Source organism: Octopus sinensis, linkage group LG1, assembly GCF_006345805.1.
Source record: "Octopus sinensis linkage group LG1, ASM634580v1, whole genome shotgun sequence".
Classification (NCBI taxonomy): domain Eukaryota; kingdom Metazoa; phylum Mollusca; class Cephalopoda; order Octopoda; family Octopodidae; genus Octopus; species Octopus sinensis.
Window position 1 is genome coordinate 41,206,590 of NC_042997.1, and position 23,811 is coordinate 41,230,400.

General features: G+C 38.4%; 1 protein-coding gene across 1 annotated transcript in view; it reads right to left on the reverse strand.

The window, feature by feature from the left end:
- The window catches only part of LOC115208759 (protein mono-ADP-ribosyltransferase PARP14-like), a 119,690-nt gene that overhangs the window by 21,911 nt on the left and 73,968 nt on the right, over positions 1-23,811 (reverse strand). The window contains 6 exon segments of the mRNA XM_036500243.1: positions 3,212-3,402; positions 8,674-8,728; positions 12,885-13,106; positions 14,534-14,761; positions 15,043-15,179; positions 19,995-20,022. Coding sequence (XP_036356136.1) covers positions 3,212-3,402; positions 8,674-8,728; positions 12,885-13,106; positions 14,534-14,761; positions 15,043-15,179; positions 19,995-20,022 — 861 coding nt within the window.

The following is a 23,811-nucleotide window of genomic DNA, read 5'->3' on the forward strand; positions in this document are numbered from 1 at the left end:
CTAATTAGTTGGGCTATGACCCTCTCCGTGGCTTTCATCACCTGATCCAACAATTTGATACCTCTGTAATTATTCGTATCTAATGCATCACCTTTACCTTTGTGGCAGTTGACTTGGTACTGCTACGTCAGTCATTGAGTATGACTTCTTCATGTACCACCTCATTGACTATAGGGGTGTCTAGACCATAGCCTACACAGCCAGATATTTTAAGTATCTCAAGAATTATTCCTGATGGGCAGGGGGCTTTCCCTGTCTTCAGATCCTTAATTGCTTTATCTACCAAGGTACTGTCAATTTGGATAGCTGATCCTTCAGTCTGGTCGACATTTGGCAGACTCTCTTTCTCCCATTCATTCTCTTCTTTTAGCAACCTTTCATAGTGGTATCTTTTTCTTTGCAGAATCATTAAAAGCATGTGCACCATCACCCATGCAGACACATTTCTCTCCTATGACATCATGATTCTCTCTCACACACTATCTTGCAATTCAAAACACTTCAAGTCTCTGATCCTCCAAATGCAGAATGTTTGTAAATCTATTCTTTTCTACTTCCCCTCTGGCTATGTAAACTTGTCTCCAAGCTTCCCTTCTGGCAATCTGATACAATTCCCTGCTACCACTACAATTCCAATCCTTCCAGACCTGTAAATTACATTGTTCCATTACTATGTTACCTTAGGTCAACTTGGGACTTTGTACCAACCACAGATCTGGTCAGTAACCCTCAACAGGTTATCCTGTAGGAACCTCCAGTTGTCTTCCACGTTATGTGATGCTATAATCTCCTCTATTTCATCTGTCTACTTACAGAATCCTTAAGCTCCAGACCATTCCTTGCCATCTTCTGGCCAGCCATTTAGCCCTGATCCTGAACACACTAACCACTAACCTATTTTGTGGGGTGATTTTCTTCACCTGGGAAAATTTTGGCATTTATGAGCAGCCATCTTTCCTGTTTCCTAGAGAGAATGTTGTCAATCTGACTAGTGTGCCCACCAGTCTGATAGGTGAACAGGGGACTGGCAGGTTTCCTGAAGTTTGAATTACAAATTTTGCTTTCTACAAAAATTCATTTGATTTTGTAAATGAACAAGCTGGTGTCATCATCATCATCATCATCATTGTCATTTAACATCTGCTTTCCATGATGGCATGGGTTGGATGGTTTGAATGAGGACTGGTGAGCTAGAGGCTGCACCAGGCTCAATCTGGTCTGGCAAAGTTTCTATAGCTGGATGCCCTTCCTAATGCCAACCACTCCGAGAGTATAGTTGGTGGTTTTTTATGTGCCACCGGCACGAAGGTCAGTTAGGTGGTTCTGGCAACAACCATGCTCATGCTCAAAAGGTGTTTTTATGTGCTACCTGCATGGGAACCAGTCCAGCAGCACTGAGAATGGCCACGCTCAAATGTTGGTTTTCATGTGCTACCAGCACATGTGCCGTTAAGGCGATACTGGCAATGATCATGCTTGAATGGTGCTTTTCACTGGCATGGGAGCCAATCTGTGGCCCTGGCAACGATCACGCTCAGATGTGCTTTCAATGTTCCACTGGCACAAGTGCCAATCAGTTGGTACTGTCCTCAGCCACGTCAGTGATTTTGGTTTGTTTACACTTGCCTCAATAGGTCTTCACAAGCAAAGTTCATTGTCCAAGGAATGAGGGGTACTCATGAGTGGCCCAGTTACATCCCACATTCGGATGTGCTTTTAACATTCCACTGGCATGAGTGCCAATTAGGTGGTACTGTCGTTGGACATGTCAGCAATTTTGATTTTGATTTCACTCACCTCAATAGGTCTTCACAAGCAAGGTTTATTGTCCAATGAATGAGGGGTATTCATAAATGGGCTGGTTACACCCACTGGCATAGGCCATGGGGTATGGTATGGTCTCACTTGGCTTGCCAGATCTTCTCAAGAACAGTATGTCTCCAAAGGTCACGGTCACTAGTCATTGCCTCAGTAAGGCCCAATGTTCGAAGGTTGTGCCTCACCAGCTCATCCCAGGATTTCCTGAGTCTACTTCTTCCACAGGTTCCCTCAGCTGCTAGGGTGTAACACTTTTTCACACAGCTGTCCTCATTCATTTGAAACACATGACCATACCAGCACAGTCATCTCTCTTGCTCACCAAATCTGGTGCTTCTTAAATCCATCTTTTCTCCCAGGGTGCTTACACTCTGTTGTGTATGCACACTGACATTACACATCCAGTGGAACATACTGGTTTCATTCCTTGCAAGCTTACTCATGTCCTCTTGCTTATCTATGTACGCAGTGAGTTTTTTTGCCCTAGGTGTCATGAAGACACCCAACAAGAAGTAGAAACAAACTTGAAAGAAAAACAAAAAATAATAATAAATAATAGGCAGTGACATTCATGGCTTGTGGTCTTAACTGAATGAAGTGTTATCCTGTGCATGTTTTGTCTTGATATAAAAGATGGGCAACAGCAAATATTCTGCTCAATATCACAGATTTGTTGTCAGTTGTTTGACCTTAACCAGTTGAGCATGTCCTTAGTGGCTGACGATATGTACATCTCTGATCACGAGCAGAAGTAGTGGGGCAGCATCATGGCCATGTGTTGAGGGGAATTCTTTGGGGTTTGAATAATTCACTTTTGGAAACATGGGTGTTTCATTCAACACCCTTAAACAACCCTTATTCAGGGACCTTTTGAGCAGGATGGGCTACTCGATCTGAAGAAAATTCTAACTGGGCCCAACCTGCAAGGTCATGTGCTGTTTATCTTGATATAAGGTCACCATGTTATGCACATACAGTTGTGATGCATGTGCCTGTTGTACCCTTATCAGATGGGCAGTCATGATGGGTATACTGGGCTTCATATATTTTACCCCAGTATCACTTTGATGGCATGCACTGCTCTTTCACTTAATAATAGTAATAATAATAATAATACATTCATACTGAAAAACGAGATCAAGCAAGCTTTTACTCTTTTGCTCAACATGTGGTTTCTGTCCATGCTGGGAAACCAACAATCTATGGGACCCAAAACACTGTGTTGGCATCAACTGCCCACATTCTCAGTTTTTTCCCTCCATTATGTAACTTAGGTCTCTAGTTGAAACCTGGTTGGAAATTGAAAATAAAATGCAATTCAATCAGAAAATGATGACAATAATAAATAAACAAGCGAATAAATAAAAACTCTGTAATATTGTGGATAACTTACTCGAGATTCTGTTAAATTTGTATCAAATGGTATTTCCTCAGTGGTCAACAGAGAAAGGTATTCTTTTTTAACAGTTTCTATAGCATTGTCAAGATTTTGGTATTTAGCAAAGAATTTCAAGGTGACACCATCATCGTGTTGACCAGTAGAGACATTATCTTCTATTTCTTCATCTTCGTCATCTTCATCATCTGAAATAAAAGAAATATTCATTTTGTCAAAGAAAAATAACCAAGCAATCAGCAGAAGACTTCTTGTGTTGACACTTCAAGATTCAATATTAATTCTAGTGTTCTTTGCTTTTCTGTTTAGTGAAGAGGTGTCAATTCCTGAGATAATGAAGTTAACCTGAAAAAGACTATCATCTTATCCCTGTGGGGAGTGATATCAACTGCTCTTTAATTATTGCTATACATCACCATCTAGTACATATGTACATATTTACAATATGACTAATTCAGACCACTGCTACCATCCTGGGACTCTGCATAGTGAATGATATCGAGTGTTGTTAAAATTATTTCTTCTTTGTTTGTATTCAAATTTCAAATCTCTCTAATTCATCATCATCATCATCATCATCGTCATCATCATCGTCATCGTCATCATCATCGTCATTACCATCGTCATCCTTATCATCATCATTGTCATTTAAAGTCCATTGTCCATGCTTGTATAGATTGGATAGCTTGACCAGGGCAGATAAGCTGAGGGGCTGTACCAGAGTCCATTCTGATTTTTCTATAGCTGGCTGCCCTTCCTAACGCCAACCACTCTGGGAGTGTAATGGGTGCTTTTACATACCACTAGCATGGGTGCCATTTGCGTGACCCCAGTATCTGCCATGACTATGATTTCACTCAGCATGACATGTCTTCTTCTCAAGTATGGCATATGGTCAAGGGCCTCAGTCATTTGTCATTGCTGCATTGAGGCCCAACACTCAGAACGTGTATTTTACATGCTGACAGTAAAGGTCATGCCCTTGTCTCCTGTCTTCTTGGGTCTACCTCTACCACAGGAGCCATGATTGCTGAAAACATGTGTAGGCTTGAAAGAGATGGGGTTAGTATGATCCGCTGGATGTATAATGTCAGTGTCCATACACAACAGAGTGTGAGCACCCTGAGAGAAAAGAAGCATCAAATGTAGTGTGCAAGAGAGGTGTCTATGTTGGCACAGTCATGTGTTACGTATGGATGAGGACAACTGCATGAGGAAGTGCCACACCCTAACTGTGTAAGGAACCTGTAGAAGAGGTAGACCCAGGAGGGTATGAGATGAGGTGGTGAAGCATGACCTTCAAACATTGGGCCTCACAGAGGCAATGACAGGAAACCGAGACCTTTGGAGATATGCTGTGATTGAGAAGACCTGACAACTAAAGTGAGATCACAGCCATGGCCAATGCCAATGTTGCATGCCTGGCCCATTTAAGAGTACCTTTGATGTGTCGGGCGATATGATATGCTCAAGAAAACCTGTTGAGTCAAGTAAAACCAAAATCATAGCTGTGGCCAGTGCCCCTTAACTGGCTCCCGTTCTGGTGGCATGTAAAATGCATCATTGGGTTTCAGTTGCACAAGTTCTCCTTGATTGTGTTGAGAACGATGAAAACTTTTTGAAAACAGTCATAACAAGTGATAACTCGTGAGTTTATGGCTATGACCTTGAAACAAAGGCTCTGTCTTTGCAGAAGAAGACCCCCAACCTCTCTGAGACCAAAGAAAGCATGACTTGAAGCTATGTGAAGACACTGTTGGCTGTTTCCTTTGACTACAAGGCGATTTGTTCATCATGAGTATGCTCCATCTGGTCAGACAGTAAACAAGGAGTACGACTGTGACATTTTGTAGCATTTGCCAGATGCTATTCATTGGAAAAGGCCACAGTTGGATGCATCTGGTGAGTGGTAATTGCACCATGACAATGCACTTGCCCATTCAGTGCAGTTTGTGCAACAGTTTTTGGCTAGGCACAGGATTCTCCAGGTCTGGCAGCCACGGTATTCCCCAGATCTCGCCCCTTCTGACTTTTTCCTCTTACCAAAAATCATTTGAAAGGAAGGTTTCAGGATGTCAAAGAAATCAAAGTGAATGCGAGAAGGCTGCTACTGATTATCCCAGAAAACGAGTTCCAGGAATGCATCCATCACTGGAAACAGTGCTGGATTAAGTGTGTGACTTCTGAAGGGGATTATTTCGAAGAAGATTAAATGCCAAATTGGTATGTATTGCAGTTTTGTTTTTATAGCCCCAGTCCGGATACTTATTGATCAGAACTCGTACAATTGTATTGTATAATACCTAACATGCATTTTAGTTCAGGCATGTACAAATAATTCATTATGCACTGAAATTATAAATACACCCCAAAAGGTTGACAAGTAATTAAATATATATTCACTTCTCATGCCTTCTGATTTTTTATGGTTTTTATATATATATATGTATATATATATATACTGTTGTGTCTGGGTATGTGCCTTATAATCCGAAAGCGAAATCCAAAAGCGATATATATATATATATATGTATGTATGTATCCCCATGGTGGCATGTAAAAAGCACCATCTAAACGTGGCCGATGCTAGTGCCACCTTGACTGGCTCCCATGCCGGTGACACATAAAAAGCACCATCTGATCGTGGTCAATGCCAGCTCCTCAGGCCCCTGTGGTGGTAGCATGTAAAAAGCACTTACTACACTCTCGGAGTGGTTGGTGTTAGGAAGGGCATCGAGCTGAAGAAACACTGCCAGATCAGATTGAGGCCTGGTGCTGCCTCCTGGCTTGCCAGAACCCAGTTGAACCGTCCAACCCATGCTAGCATGGAAAACGGACGTTAAACGATGATGATATATATATATATATATATATGTTGGATCATCCCATAAATAATGTGATTTCTTTCATTCGCATGAACCAAAAGTTAGAGGGGTATGGGATAAACTACCTGCATCAACTTGCTATCAAAGCAGGTAGTAATTTTACCTTTTACTTATTCTTAGTGCAAGTTTTGAAGAGTGCAGTTCGATTTTAACAGTTATTTTTTCAAAGCTATAATGACAGAGGCAAAGGAGCATATTCACCATATTTTGCTTTATGAGTTCAATAAAGGCAACAACACAATGGAAAGTGCAAGAAATATTGATGCAGTGGAAAATAATGTCAGAAGTGATGCTGTTGAGAATGATGAATGGATGTCAAATGAAGTGGTTTCAAGAGAAGGATAACTGGTAGCACTAAGCAGGTATAAAATATGTGCAGACTTTTGTTACCAACAGAAGTAGAAGGTCTCTGAACATTCTCATGCTGGTTCTTTTTCTAGCAACTATACTTTCAGTACATCCACCTCCACTGCTAATTAATCTACCTAAAGAGCAGAAGCAATCTGCTACCTCTAGGTACACTGTATGGAATTTCTACATACACCTTTTCTATATATTGAAGCGACTACAGTCCTGTCTGTTTGCTTACTTTGGTCTTTGCTAAGTTGACTCAGAGGCCCTTTCACATTATGCAACAAACACAATAACAATTCAACATAAACAAGGAATAATATATAAACATATATGAAACACAATAATTTAAGCAAAATATAATTTAATTCAAAGACCTGGAAAGCATTTAAGGAAAGCAACCCATGTGGAGGGAGAAATCAACTTAGCTAAGTCGAACCAGAATATCCCAACAATATTGACTTTCTGCCACTCATTCAAACTGCTATATTCAAAGGTGCAGGACAAAAAGATAAGGTGGTGTTCTGGCAGAACTGTTAGCATGCTGGGTGAAATGCGTAGCCATATTTCGTCTGCCGTTACATTCTGAGTTCAAATTCAGCCGAGGTCAACTTTGCCTGTCATCCTTTCGGAGTTGATAAATTAAGTACCAGTTACGCACTGGGGTCGATGTAATCGACTTAAACCATTTGTCTGTCCTTGTTTGTCCTCTCTGTGTTTAGCCCCTTGTGGGTAGTAAAGAAACATATATTCAAAGGTGCAACTGGACAACTTTACTATTATCCCAAGGATGAAATATTCCACATCCTCTACAAAATTGCACATTAGTGGTTCATGGATAGCTCATGTGATTCTTTTGCTAGTGTTCTCTTGTATGGGTGTTGCACAAAATCAGAGCAGAGTCCATCTCCTCTTCATTCAACTTGCGGATGCTTAATTTTGTCTTCTTTTGGTGCACATGATGGTTACATCAGTACTTCTTTTGTTTCACAAAGAACTGTGAACTTCAATTGAGTGAATCTGGGGTGTGAGGGTGGTGGTGGTGGTGGTGGATTCTCCTTATATGTTTCTCTTGTCTGTACTGTGTCTCCTTGTCACATCTCTTCTGGAAACTTGGTGCATCCAAAGGCACCCACAAGTATTTCTAAGGTTGTATGTGACATGTCGTACCCCACATCATTTGGGTAATTAGTTTTAAGTTGTCACAGTTAATTATTGTAGTCTTTACGGTTAAGCGTGACATGAGGCTCAGCCTTCCAGCAGTAGAATTATTGCTTTGTGTTCTGAACTCATCATGGGTCATGGCCTTAGAATGGACTTGAGGTTTTCATGGCCCATTAGGATTTATAAATTTATACTGACCCTTCCTGAGTAAGGTTACCTTTGCACTCTCTACTAACCCTATAAAGGTGACAACAGACGAGGGATCAAGGTCACTGTTGATGCTGTCATTGCTGTCGCTTTTGTGTCCCATTTGACAATGCAATGCATTAAGGGCCCATGAGTGAATGTTTTTTGCCCTCTTTCTACCTGCTCTCATGTCTCACCATTGGTCTTGAAGGTCAGGCAAATGGCAGCATAAGCTTTCTTCTGGTCAATGAATAAAATGTTGTTTCATACATTGGCTAATGCCTCTTTTAGTCATTGTTTTAAGGGCATGCAGAAAGCCCTTTCCTTTTTGTAAGGTAGAGGTACACTAGCTTCTACCTTGCCCACCACTCCTGAATAAGTTTTTCTCATAAGGAAACAAAATCACTTGTGACACAATTTTTCCCATTCTCAGACCAAAACTTGTCCGTATTTAGAAGTTGTTGTTATTCTCACTATTAGCATTTTAATTGAGACCCTTTCTGTGTCCTGACACAACCTATGCCAGATGTTAAACGATGCTGATGATTTCTTTGATTTCTTCTCAAAAATCTTTTTTTTAAACTTTATTTGCCTATTTTTTAAATATAATTTTAGAGGTGTTGTTCTTTGGATTTGTTGTTATTGTTGAGTACAAAACATGTCAAATTCAAAATGTTTAAAAACATACGAGGGTGAATCAAAAACTAATACCATTTATTGGGCTTCATATATTTGTACCACAATGTCAATTTGATGGCATGTGCTCCTCTCTAACTCAATAATAATGATGATGATGATGCTGATGGTGATGAGAAAAACTCTCCCTAGTTTCTTCCTAAATGATATTTAATATAAGAAAAAAAAACAATTTACCTGATGTTACAGCTGAGCCATCTGCTGACATTTGTTGGAAATATTCTTTAAATTTCTGTCAAAAGTAAGCAAATAATTCATTACAACTTAATGAAAAAATAATTAATTTCTGTTAATTACAATGCAATGTTTTAATTCATTGCTTCTATCAAAAATATTGTTTTAAATTAATATTTCCATTTATTGTATCATAGAATAACTTCCTATGAGGAAGAGGCTTTTGAATATTCTGTAGTTTGGGGAGGAATTTTTACTTACAGAATAAAAGGAAATGAAATTTGCTTGTTTAAGTGACTGTAAAAAATTATTCACGGAATTCAATTTGGTATCAAGATTCCATGTTATGCCCAAACACCAGCTTAATAATGACAAAGCTAATTTACTTTATTCTTCGTTATTTTCAAAACTAATTAAAACAAAAGAAGAATATTTGTGTTGAAATACTTTGGATTGATGTAAATTTGTAATCCTGAAATAGAAGCTGGAGATTTTGAAGCAGTTGTTCAAAATTATCTTCTTTTTCTTGTAGCGTGACCAAATAACATTTAAAGTGAAAGGTTTTGGAGTGACATCTGGAGCAAAGACAAGGAGCGCAAGAAGGATGCTGAATGGCTGCAAGAACTGAAACAAACAGTAGTCTGTCCAAAATAGGCAGAACTAGTCATTTCAGTTAGGTAAATGAAAGAAATCAGCAAAAAAATTAGCAACTGGAAAGCACCGGGACCAGATGGGGTTTAAATCTACTGGAACAAAAGTTTTGGTGAATGTCATGCCCGAATAGTTGCGCAACTCAACACTTGGTCAAATGCTGACAAAGTAATACCAGAGTGGTTGACATTTGGTAGGACAGTGCTGTGCCTGAAAAACATTGAAAAAGGCAATACAGTAGACAATTACAGGCTGATATCCTGTTTGCCACTTATGTGGGAATTATTGACTGGAATACTCGCAGAGTCAATGTATGAACATCTGGCAAAAAATGGAGTCCTGCCACATGAGCAGAAGGGTTGCAAGCGTAAGTGCAGAGGTACCAAGGATCAACTCCTGATAGATAAAACTGTGCTCAGAGACTGCAAGAGGAGGAAAAGTAACTTAGCCATGTCATAAGGCATACGATATGATCCCACATTCTTGGATTATGGAGTGTATGAACCTATTTGGTATTGCATCGAATGTTGAGCGATTGTTTGGAGAAAGTATGGCGAATTGGAGGATGGACCTGACAGCATACAGAAGAAGTTTAGGGTCAGTAGAAATTAGGAGTGGCATCTTCCAAGGGGACTGCTTGTCCCCACTGATATTTGTACTGTGCTTGATACCACTAACACTGATTCTGAGGACAGCAAAGGCTAGGTATGTATTCAAAAGCCGCCATTTGTTATTCATGGATGACCTCAAATTTTATGGTAAAGATGAAGCCAAAGTCAGTTCCCTTGATAGGGTGTATAATTTCAGTGCTGATATCAGAATGGAGTTCAGATTGAGAAAGTGTGGTGTGTTAGTCTTGAGGTGAGGCAAAATCAAATGTATGGACGAGCTATCGATACCATCAGGGGATGTTATGAAGCAGATAGAAGAGACAGGCTATAAGTTCTTGGGTATTTTGGAAATGGATAAATTGATGGAAAAAGAAATGACAGAAAAATTTAGGGAGGAGTACTTGCACAGTCTGAGTCTGATCCTTAAGTCGAAATTAAATGGACAGAATAAGATTGCAGCTATCAACACCTGGGCAGTTTCACTCCTTAGACATGGAGCAGGAGTAATCGCATGGACAGTAGACGAACTAAACAGCTTAGACAGAGAGACAAGGAAGTTGCTAACTAGATATGGGGCACTCCATGCAAAAAAGTGACACAGACAGACTGTATGTAGCAAGAAAAAGAGGGGGAAGAGGACTTATTGGATGCGAGCATAGCATTAGAGCAGAAGTAAACAACATAGCATGGTATGTAAACAATGCTATGGAACTGCTATTATTAGAAGTAAGAAGGTCAGGCTTGTGTAGGATGAAAGATTGCAAAGATAAAGCACTATACAAGAAATTGAAAATGAATGAAATTGAAAATAAGTGGGTTAAAAAATAAAATGCATGGTCAATTTCATAGGGATGTTGAAGATAAGACAGACAGAGAAAAATGATGGCTGTGGATGACTAAAAGTGATTTAAAACCAAAAACGGAGACACTAATCTGTGCTGCCCAAGAGCAAGCACAAAGAACAAACTACATAAAATACAGAATACACAACACAGCAAAAAGTGATAAGTGCAGAATCTGTGGACAAAACGGTGAAACCGTATGGCATATTACCAGCCAATGTACACCACTAGCCCAGAAGAAATATATGAGACACCATGACAATATAGCCAGGCTTGTCCATTGGACACTTTGCAACAAGTATGGATTTCGTAGTAAAGATTGTTTGCCAACATAATATGGCAGTCCTGGTTTAGGACTAATGTTACTGTAATTTAGTGCCAGGAGATATTGTCTCCAGCTGGCTATACAATACAATCTGATGAGATACAGTTTGGATTTGTGTCAGGCAAGAGCACAACTGATGCTATATTCATAGTTAGGCAATTTAGGAGAAATAGCAAGCCAAAGATAAACCCCTGTATCTGGCTTTTGTTGACATGGAGAAAGCCTTTGACAGGGTCCCCCACTCCCTTATCTGGTGGTCAATGCAGAAGCTAAAGATAGATGAGTGGTTGGTGAGTGCTGTACAAGACATGTACATGGATGCTATAGGTAACGTGAAGGTTAGAAATAAGTTTAGCCAAGAATTCAGGGTAAAAGTAGGGGTTCACTAATGATCAGTCCTCAGCTCCCTCTTGTTTATCATAGTCCTCTAGGCAATAACAGAGGAATTTAAAATGGGCTGCCCCTGGGAGTTTCTCTATACCGATGACATTCTTCATATAGCTGAATCACTACCTGAACTAGAGAAGAAATTTCAAGTGTGGGAGCAAAGTCTTGAATCAAAGGCCTTAGAGGATTTTAGCAAGAACCAAAGTCTTAGCATGTAGAAGAGCAGACAAATCACAAACCCCTTCAGGTTCTGCTCAATCTATAGAAACGGTGTAGGTAAAAACTCCATAAAATGTACCCAATGCACGTTGTGGGGCACATAAGAGGTGCAGCAATATCAGAGGAAGTTTAACAGGAAAATCAGTTTTTGTGTCTGGCAGAATCACAGGTAGAGTTAATACTAAAATTGTACAGAAAATAGACTCCATCAAATTCCAGCGGGGTAGACTAGAAGTAGCTGATAACATCCATTACTTAGGTGACCAGGTCGGTAGTGGGAGTGGAAGCTCTGAGAGCATAGCTGTGAGAATACGAATAGGCTGGGCTAAGTTCAAAGAGCCCCTACCCCTGCAAGCAACAAAGGGCCTCTCTCAGTGAAAGGCAGATTTATGAAGCCTGTGTGTGAACAGCCATGCTACATGACTGTGAAACATGGGCTATAACAGCCAAGGACATGTGTAGGCTTGAGAGAAATGAAGCCAGTATGCTTTGCTAGATGTGCAATGTCAGTGTGCATACATGGCAGAGTGTAAACATCTTGAGAAAAAAACTTAACCATAAGAAGCATCAGATGTGGTGTGCAAGAGATACGACTGTGCTGGTATGGTCATGGGATACACATGGACAAGGACAGCTGTGTGAAGAAGTGCCACACACTCTAATAGTGGAGGGAACCTGTGAAAGAGACAGACCCAGGAAGACATGGGATGAGGTGGTGAAGTATGACCATAGAACATTGAGCCTCACAGAGGTAACCAAGACCTTTGGCGATATGCTGTGTTTGAAATGCCTCATCAAGCCAAGTGAAATCATAGTTAGGCCTCACAGAGACAGTGACAAGTGACTGAGAGCTTTGGTAATATAGCATGCTTAAGAAGACCTGTCAAACCAAGTGGGCTCATAGATGTGGTTGATGCCAGTATTGTGTAGCTAGCACCCATGCCAATGGCACGTAAAAAGCACTACTACACACTTGGAGTGGTTGGTGTTAGGAAGGGAATCCAGCCATAGAAACCATGCCAAATCAGATTGGAATCTGGTGCAGCTCCCCAGTAAATGATGATGACGATGGTGGTGGTGGTGGTGGTGATGGTGATAATGATGATGATGATGGTGATGATGATGATGATGAGGAGGAGGAGGAACATGATACAATGCACAACAAATACGTCAACCAACCTTTACTATTTCTGTGTCTTTAGGGAAAACAACAAAGTAAACATCTTTGATATCGTATTTTCGAGGTGACTCTTTGACTGCTTCATACATAGTTCCAGGTAGTTTTTCAATGGGATATTTCAATACTCCAGCTCCTAATATAGGAAATGCAAGGCTTTTTGCACTAAGACATGAAGCAGTTCCTAGACAAGTGTCTACCATGCTAGTCAAGTTTCGCAATATCTGAAAAAATAATTGTTTAGTAATTGATAATTAACATTTTATTAAATTATTTTCTTATTACAGGAAGAAATCATTAAGTTGTAATGAAAATATTCTTTCAGTTCTATATTTAAGAGATGAGGAATTATGTACATTATTAACATTTGACAGATATTTGTCCTCATCTTGTTTGTTGTTAACAATGTTTCGGCTGATATACCCTCCAGCTTTCATTAGGTTTCTTGGGGAAATTTCAAACCTGGGTTCTCATTCCTAAAGTATTTTTCGATGTTGTTGTTATTATTACTATTATAATTATTATTGTTGTTGTTGGTGGTGGTAGTGGTGTTGTCATCGTTGTTGTTGTTGTTCAGGTCACTGCTTGGAATCGAACTGAGAATTTTGGTGTTAATAGCCTGCACTCTTAACCACTATGCCATATGCCCATGGACTACTAACCCTAAGATTCCGAGTTTGATTCCAAGCAGTGACCTGAACAATAATAATAATAATAATAATAATAATAATAATAATAATAATAATAATATTAACATTGAAAAATACCTTAGGAATAAGAACGCAGGTTCAAAATTTCCCCAAGACACCTGATGAAGGCCGGAGGGTATATCAGCCGAAACGTTGTGTTAACAACAAACAAGATGAGGACAAATATCCATCAAATGTAAATAATGTAAGTGATGAATATATTCTTTGATCAACACATTGCACATGGAATTTGTTGTTTCAAACAGAAATGTTTTACAGATTCAAATAACATTAAACAACTTCTAGTGATTATTGGATTAACAGATCATGTGGTCATTGGATTAACATGGATCATGTGACAGAAGGATCAACACAGATCATGTGATAGCAGGAAGTCTGGTCTGAGTGAAGATATGGATGCCGTGAATGGAAAGAGAAATGTTCCAAGATTTGGTGGTTGCACAGTGTAATTCAGGTGGAATTTTGTAATTAACAAAAAAATAATAGGGAAGAGGAGAGATTAATTATTATTTACAAGAGGGAAATCTGGGTGAGAACATACTGCAAGAAGCAACAAAACCACCCACAAGGCAGGGTGCCACAGGCACAAAAGACTCTACACTGCACACAAGAGACTATGGTTGAGTCGAAATGTTCAGGGAATATCTACAATAGAGTCTACATCAATTTCAAACAACCAGAATTCATGCTTTGGAAATTGTACAGAATACCACAACACCAGACTGTCACACTGTAGCCCATACTGTACGTCACTGGACATCAAAGTACATGCTTCTGTCTTGAAGCAGACGGAAGTGTTGTATGACTGGAAAAACACATCTGTGGATTGTGCATAGTTTTATGGACAATTCCGTTCATGCCACAGAGATGCTGGATCAATGATAACCTAGGGTTGTACAACAACTCTTTCAATAAATCAATATAATATGATTGATACTTACTGAATCAGATGAATTTTCATCCCAGGGAGGTAATGCCAGATGAATTACATTCTCACAGTTGAGGTTATATCCTTCAGTGATGGCTATTTTAGATGTAGAAATACCTTGAGGATATTTCCGGTTACATTCAGCTTGTATCTGTGGACCAGCAGCATTGAGAATAGATTTGGAGATAGAACCACTGTCAAGCTGGAGGTGTTCATTGGTGCTGTTAACGATGACATCAACCTACAAAAGTAATTAATGGTAAACAACTAAGGAACATTCTGTGGAGAGAAGAGAGATACATTGTTGCAGTTGATATTGTTGTTAAGAAAGGCTCTACAGAATGGCTGTAGTAAGTTTGAGGTTGTTAAAGTTAGCAAAAGATTTACTCAAGATATCAGATGTGAAGGAAATGAAATGTTTGAGTTAGATTGAGAAAACGTTTTAATTAACTGTAATGATTCCTCATTTGGAAATGAAATAACAATTAAATATAAATATGTTAAGTGAATCTATTTACTCACAGATACATTAGAAATTGAACCAATCATTAAGTTTATTTTAATGCCAGCATTTTCTCCGGATGTCATATAAGGTCTGGGTATGATAGAGACTGTTTTCAGTTGTGGACCAGGAAAGGATGGGCTTGATAATTTAGTTTCTGGAAATAAACAAATATCAGTGTGTCATCATTATGACCATCATCATCGTTCAACATCTACCTTCCATGCTGGCATGGGTTGGATCATTTGACAGGAACTTGCCAGGTAGAAGATGGCACCAGACCTCTATGTCTGTTTTGGCATGTACAGAAGTCTGGTGCAGTTTTCCACCTGGCCACACACCTACTGATGCAAGTTGAACAAAATGACATATAAAGACACATCCATCATAGCAAAAGTGAGGTCCTAAATGCATTGTGCTTATTCCTGTCCATGTTGGGCCCTACACTGACATTTGCCCATGTCAACCATACCCTTCACCACATCTCATTTTCCTAACACCCATCCCTCCATTACACTTCTAACTATGGCCCTACTTTGTTGCTGTAAGCATTTGAGAGCAGAATCTGCACAACACTTCTCACCCCTTTTCATTAATACCAGTTGCCTCTCTTTCATCATCATCATCATCTCCGTTCGTACAACCTTCCATCGATCATCCCTTTTTGCCCCTTCCCTAATCTTTCCCTTCCCACTCTTAGCTACATCTTAGTTTGCCATTCTTGATGTTTAACACTTCTATATGCATTTATTCCCAACGCCCTCTCACATCCGTTATCAATACTCCCTCCAATTTTGTCTCCCCACTCACTATAGCCATCCTCATGTATCTCTAACTCCCATCTCTGTCCCAGTTGATCATCATCATCAACCCATCCCTTCCACTGTCACATCCTGTGCATCATCTCTGCACTTCCTTGTCTATGAATTTATGATTCTGCTGCTCTCCTCTGCTACTCCTACGTTGCTACTTGTCACTCCCTCCTACCCAAACCTCATCTAACTCTCACTTGCCCCACTCCATACAGATATTTGCCATCAACTCCACCCCAAACCATTGTTCCTCACTCACTACATCCACCTCTAGCCCCATCACTAACCATCTGCCACGCCTCTCATCCCATATTCTTATGAAATTACCCTCTCTTTCTTACCTTCCTCATCCACATTCTATATTCTCTCCCCATACACACATCCTTGCAAACTGAGAGTATGCACTTGCACCCTATGACCACCATCTTTCTCCCTTCCAGCTACTTTCATTCACTTTTGTAAAAAATATAAGCAAGTCGTGAATTTCCCCCATATCAAGACACCCCTACTTGACCCTCTATCAAACCTCTCCTACCCCGGATATAAAGCCACCTACCCGTCTCCCAAATTCACTCCCACCCACTTTTACAGGGCTCTTTCCATTTTTCACTTTCTATTACAAGTTACTTGGTGACCTTACTAGCACTGGGGTCATGGAAAAAGCAGCTTCCGGTCCACACTGTGAAGTGCTTGGTATTAAGAAGGGCAGCCAGCCATGGAAATCATGCCTAATGCATCTCACCAGATCCTGTCAAACTGCTTAACCCAAGCCAAAATGGAAGATGGACATTAAATGATGAGCAAGGCATATAAATTGTCTAAGACTCCATAAGAGAAATACCAGGCACTTGTACATTTGTCAACAGAGAAGTTACGTTAATCATAAAGTTTACAATATCTTAAGTAACACATCTGGTTGTGGTTGCTGTAGGAGACAGCTAGTGAAGGGACTCCATCAAAGGTTATGTCCCTGGCCCCAAATCCCTGAGTGAGAAATAACTGCCAGTAAAGTGGAGTTTGAGTGTGGGCAGTATGGAGTTGGTGCAGGAAGCAGGGACTTTGAAAGAGGACATGGGAAGGCACCCAAACCTTTAAACTCATGCGGATGCATATCTATGTGTTTATGTGCATATGGTTCGGTGTAGTCAGTATTGGACTCTTAGGTTGTGGTGTTGGAAAGACTGCTGGTGGAAATCGTAATGTTATGGTAGAGTTTGTAGATAACTGATCACATACTATTTTTCATGCAGGCATATAATAATAATAATAATGAAATTATTGTATACAGTGCTCAGGTGCACCACAACTTGTCAAAAGTGCATATAAAGTATATGCAGTAATGTACAAATGTCTGGGAAGCGAACAGTGTATGAATCAGATACATGCTTGCGTGTGTATGGAGGGGAGAAAATCAGGTGTAGTATTGGCGAATCTCAGGAAGCATGGAAGTTTTGAAGGATACAGTGCTCCGACAACTAACAACTGATACCGGCAGTTTGTTCCATGCTTCAGCAACTCTTAGCGTGAAAAAATGTTTCCGAAAGTCATGGGAATTGTGCTGTTTTCTGACTTTGTAAACATGTCCACGGGTGTTAGACAGATGAAGTTTGAAAAGGTGCTCAGAGTTATTGTTTGTAATATGGTTAATAATTTTATGGGTGTCTGCCAGGTCAGCTGCCAGACGTTGGAGTTACAATGTATCCATGCCCAGGGAAGTAAAACTCACCCTTGCAGTTTAGGCTTTAGTTAAGTGTCTGAATGAAGAGAGTTCTTGAATATTGTTCTTTTCTAAGCAAGGTTTAACCTTCCCGTCTGCTACTATTGAAGTAACGGTTGCACCTCCCTATCACTCTCTACTTGATGTTATAATCCATGGCATTTTTCTTCAATAACCATATGTGTCTAGCCAGGGTTGTGGCATTATGTCTCTCCTGGACATTAATGGAAATTTTTAGGATTGTTAAATATGGTTCTGAAAGGACCTTTTGTCATACCCACATATTTCCACATATTCTTCTGCTTGCTAAAGTAATAGTCAAGTGATACTGAATGGAAATAAGTACAAGTTTTCACTGTATAATATGCTGAATAGTAATACAAAGACAGTTCATAATTACTGAGAAAAAAATTAATAGAAACAATGAAAATGTCTTCTCACAAAACTGACTGACACAGCTTTGAGAAGCACCGTAGGTTGTTCTAAGCAGAAAAAGAAAAGTGAGAACATCTGTGAAGTATCAGGGCTCATTCTGTCTAGAAATGCAAAATAAGAATTTTTATAATGCCCAGCAGGGTTTTCCAAAAAACGTTTGACCAGACTATTTGGTGGGAAAATTCCATTGCCCTTGGTTGCACATCAGCTGATCTGATTGGCCAAGCCATGTTCACAGAGGTGTTAGCGCTTTCATAGTGGCATGATTTATTTTCCATAACTGGTTTTCCTTTGCTGACAATATGGTTCCATGCTGAAGTACCTGAGTGTGATGGTTCAAAACTCAGTAGGAGCCTAGCTATAAACTTTCAATTAATGAGGTAATGAATCAGCTCATTAAGTATGATAATAACTATTAATTAATTTAATATTTACAATCAGATTACATTTATGGTTCTTTTTCCTAAAGTAATAATTGGATGTAACTTATGTTGTATCATCACACATGAGATGGTCATGGAAGACTACATTGATGAGTTAACTCCCCTCTCATAAGACATTGAAGAGTTAACTCCCCTCTCATAAGACATTGAAGAGTTAACTCCCCTCTCAAAAGACGTTATTTTAGTTTATTGCAAGATGGTATTTTAGAATAATTTCTTCATCACAAAGTCCAAAGCTCTTCTCTTCAATTAGAAATTATAATGTTCAAGATAGTCTTTTAATAAGAATTACAACCAATTAGAATCAATATCAAGTTTATATTTTTTGGTTAGATTTTATGAGGCTTGGTTCAATTCTAAATCTAATATTTTTATTCAGTTTACATACTTTAACCCTCTTAATGTCTTGTATTATAGATATCTGAACCTATTAGCAAATCCTAATCCAAATGGTACTGTAGTTCCCAGAATGCTGTTGCTTGGGAGTGCAAAACTGGAAGCAAGCAATCTTCTGTGCAAGAAACAAAGTTTAGTCTTATTTCTGAAAGAACTTTCTGTGAAATGAATAAAAAAAAAGAGGATCAAGCATGTAATAGGATAGAAGGACAAGGATGAAATGCAAAGATATCATGTCAGACAGATTGAAGAGGAACGTCTGCATGGCCAATTCTGGAGAGTCACTAAAGACATATTGTGGAACAAAATCCTGGGCTTGGTTAAAAAGGGGCCAATTAAAAAAAGAAACAGAGAGCCTAATTGTAACAGTCCAAGATCAAGCGATAAAAACAAACAACTTGAGTAAAAATATATATGGAGAGAATGTGTCAGAAAAATGTAGAGCCTGTGGAACTTAGAATGAGTCAATGGCACACATCGTGGAAGAATGCCCCAAGTTGGCACAGGAAGAATATAAGAAACGGAGGCACGACCAGGTTGTAAAAGTTTTACACTGGAAACTGTGCCAGAAATGGGGATTTGAAGCTGGAAACACAAAGCACAATCATTGAGTCAAAAGAGAATTGGAGTTGGAGAAATGTAAGATTTTATGGGACTTTCCTATTCAAATGGAGAAAAAGTTAGAAAACAATAGACTAGATATTACAGTCATAGATAAGGAAAAGAGAAGCTGCTTACTTATCGACCCATCATGTCTGTTTGATTCCAGGATCGTAAAGAAGAAGAAAAACAAAGTAAATACAATCCCTTAAAATTTGAAATAGGAAGAATTTGGAGCATGCAAACAGTAAAGGTGGTGCCTATAATAATTGGTGTGTTGGGAACAGGAGCCAAAATATAGACAAATGGCTGAAGGATATTGAAATAGAATACCCGGAAGAGCTTCTACAGAAAGTTTGTCTTTTAGGTACAGCAAGGATTATCAGGAGGGTTGTAAGCACTTGAAAGACTGCTAAAAACTTGTGGCTACCTGAGGCTGCAGGTAGTAACTTGCTATCAACATAATTCCTTGCAGAAATAAAACCAAAATAGTAATTATCAGTAATGTTTAACATAGAATGACATGACAAGACACCGTAATATTCAATATTAACAAACAAATGTTTTACCTCTGTTTCGGAGATATTCATCAAATTCCTGTTAAAACAAAAAAGAATCAATTTATATTTTTATTTTCCCATTTTTGCAAAGAGAAGAGATTTAATTTAATAAAAACAAAATATTTGAAATATTTAATGATTTATTTCTACTCTGTAATAAGGAAATGAGGAAAATTACTTTGTCACTCAGATCAAAGATATTCTATCCATGGCCTTCCTGCCTTTTGGGAGACATGAGACCTGTGTCAATATGGTAATACAGTGAATAGAGCAGAAAAACCTCCCATGCTTTACATGGCCACCAACATGGTGTTAGTGAAGTTAAACATGTGGTAATGGTGTCTTCATGTAGCTGAAGTTCTACTGTTTTTTTTTCTATCCAGTTACCATCATGGTTAGAACCGTTGAACCTTGTGTTTGCAGTCAAAATGTCTATCAAGAATGTTGAATTTGAGGCGTTTTTGTTACATCCTGTTTGTCCAAAGCTATTTCAGGAACAAACAGGAGTACAAGGTAATTATTTTTACATTGTAAGGAAGAATGAGAGGAAACCTGACAATTCAGACCGTGGTCCTTCATAACAAAGAAAAGAGAAAAGATTCAAAGAGAAAAAGGTTCTCAAACAATTCTACAGTGGACAGAAATTTCCTTCATTTTTTTGTTACAGTGGAAAGGCATAAATATTATATTTTGGTATTAATACTGCTTCTATCGTTATTATTTTTAATAGACCTTCTGGCAATTAATTACTATCTGATGTACCCAGTAATTCCCAGGAAAGCAGGGCTTATTCCTTGGTTTCATTCTCATAATTGTTTCACTAATCCAGTAACAACAATACAAAGTATGTGGCCCTTAAAACGGTTTTTGTGTATTTACACAGGATCTTGTTTTTAAGAATTCCTAATAAGTTATGAATACCCAAATTGTGAAGTCAGTTATATAATAACATGAAATTAATTACCCAATAGTAAGAATTCAAATAAAGTAGCCCGAAAAGGGCTTTAACCCCTTACCCGGCAGAAACGAATATATGCGTTTTGACCGAAATCGTTTTTTTCTATCTCTGGCAAGTTAACTCGTCAAAAGATAGACTCGCCAAAATCGACAGCAAACGAGTTCCTTTGTCTATTATAAACTCTTTTTTGACAAATACGAGTATATTCACTCACTTTATACCTCTGGCAGTGACGATTTCTGCCACCTTTCGCTTGAGTAAGGCATTGAAGACCGAGTATGATTTAGTCACCTGGAGACAGTTGAAGGGTTGGAAGGCACATTTTATGAATAGAAGTATTCACTTTGTTTTTACGTTGTTTTTTTTTATACCTTTATATTATAACCCCACCATGTCGAGCTCTGATGATGATAATTCATTATTTTGTCTCTCTTTTTTGTCATTACTAAGTTTTGAAGTAATAAAATCAACAGAAGTAAACAATCATGTTTTGATCATTCATTCTAAATTTGGAAAATAAGATAACCAAATAAAATAACATGATTTTTTGTAAAAGTAATATGATTTATGAAAAAAACAGGTTAACTCGTTTCTGCCCAAAGCGGTAATTTAAAATCAATATTATTGAATTAAAATTCATAATAAATAAGGTTTGAAATATACCTCGAAATCACCATTCAAAACATAGTAAAATAAAACAATTAAAAAATATGTCTGAAAAAATACATTCATTTTCAAAATAATTGTTGGGTAAGGGGTTAATATGTTCCCAGAGTTTATAGAACTTATTAGGAAATACTAATAAGTTATGTATACTAAAATTGTGAAGCATGTTATGTAATAACAGGCTAATCAGATATGAGATAATAACACTTCAAAGTGAATAACTCTGAAAAAAGCTTTTGTGCATTCACAGAGAATATTACCCTCAGTGGCGCTAGTGTTGTTAAATTCATGAATAAGTCACTAACCGAAATAGGTGGATCTATTGTTTAGGTAAATACTATTTACTTGTTTAAGCATTGTACTGGATAAATTGTGAAAATAACTCAAATAGTTCAAATACTAAGAAATAAGCATACTCAATTTGATTTATACCAAATAACTTATGAACATGAATGGGTTATTTCCCTTGGCTATATTTATATATAAGGATCCCTTTCAGGAGCGAATGGGTTATTTCCCTTGGATGTTTAAAAATAATATATTAGTTATATGTAGTACTTATAAGAATCCCTTCCAAGGGCCCTATTATCGATTTTTCCAACAATCTAAGTATGTCACTAGTTTTCTAGACATAAATTCTACTCATGTGTCAAGTTTCATCAAAATCGATAAAACGATGTAGGAGGAGTTAGATAACAACTCCACAAACAAACACACCCACAGATTTCCACATATGTAGTAGATTTTTTCTTAATAAATTTGCTGGCTATTAATTATCTTTATTAAGCCTCCTTGTTATTAAATATTTTTAATAAACCTTCTGGCTATTAATTATCTTTAATAAGTCTTCTGGCTATTAATTATTTTTTATAAGCCTTCTGGCAATTAATTATCTTTGATAAACCTTCTGGCTATTAATTATCTTTAATAAGCCTTCTGGCTATTAATTATCTTTACTAAGCCTTCTGGCTATTAATTATTTTTAATAAACCTTGTGGCTGTTAACTATTTTTAATAAACCTGCTGGTTAGTAATTATTCTTAAAAGACCTGGCTATTAATTATTTTTAATAAACTTGCTGACTATTAATTATTTTTAATAAATTTGCTGGGTATTAATTATTTTAAATAAACCTTCTGGCTATTACCTTTAATAAGCCTTGTGGTTATTAATTATTTTTGATAAACTTTCTGGCTATTAATTACCTTTAATAAGCCTTGTGGTTGGGCCTGGTGCAGCCTCCTGGCTTCCCAGACCTCGGTCGAACCATCCAACCCATGCTAGCATGGAAAAACGATGATGATGATGATGATGATAATGATAAAATCTTCTGGCTATTAATTATCTTTGTGACTACTGAGGACATGCACAAGCTTGCAAAGAATGAAGCTGGTATGATCCGCTGGATGTGTAATGTCAGTGTGCATGCACGACAGAGTGTTACTGCCTTGAGAGAAAAGTTGGATTTAAGAAGCATCAGATGTGTGCAAGAGAGACGACTGCGCTGGTATGGTCATATGTTGCGTTTGGATGTGGACAGCTATGTGAAAAAGAGTCACACCCTAGCAAGAGAGGGAACCTGTGAAAGAAGTAGACCCAGGAAGACCTGGGATGAAGTGGTGAAGCACGACTTTCAAATGTGACTGAGACATTTGGAGATATGCTGTGCTTAAGAAGACCCGGCAATGCAAGTGAGACCATAAACATGATCTATGCCAGTGCAGTATTACCAGCCCATTTAAGAGTAACTTTCAATCATTGGGCAATAAACTGCACTTACGAAGACCTGTTGAGGCAAGTGAAATCCTTGTCATGGCTGATAACAGGACCACCTGATTGGCACCATTTGAGCGTGATCATTGCCACTGCCGCCTGACTGGCACTCGTGCTGGTAGCATGTAAAAGAGCACCATTCAAGCGTGGTTGATGCCAGTACCACCTGACTGGCTTATGTGCTGGTGACATGTAAAAAGTACCCACTACACTCTCAAAGTGGTTGGCATTAGGAAGGGCATCCAGCTGTAGAAATTTTGCCAGATTAGATTGGAGCCTGTCCAACCCATGACAGCGTGGAAACCGGATGTTAAACGACGATGATGATGATGAAACCTTCTGTTTATTAATTACCTTTAATAAACCTTCTGACAATTAATTATCTTTAATACGCCTTATGGCTATTAATTATTTTTAAACTAGGAAACG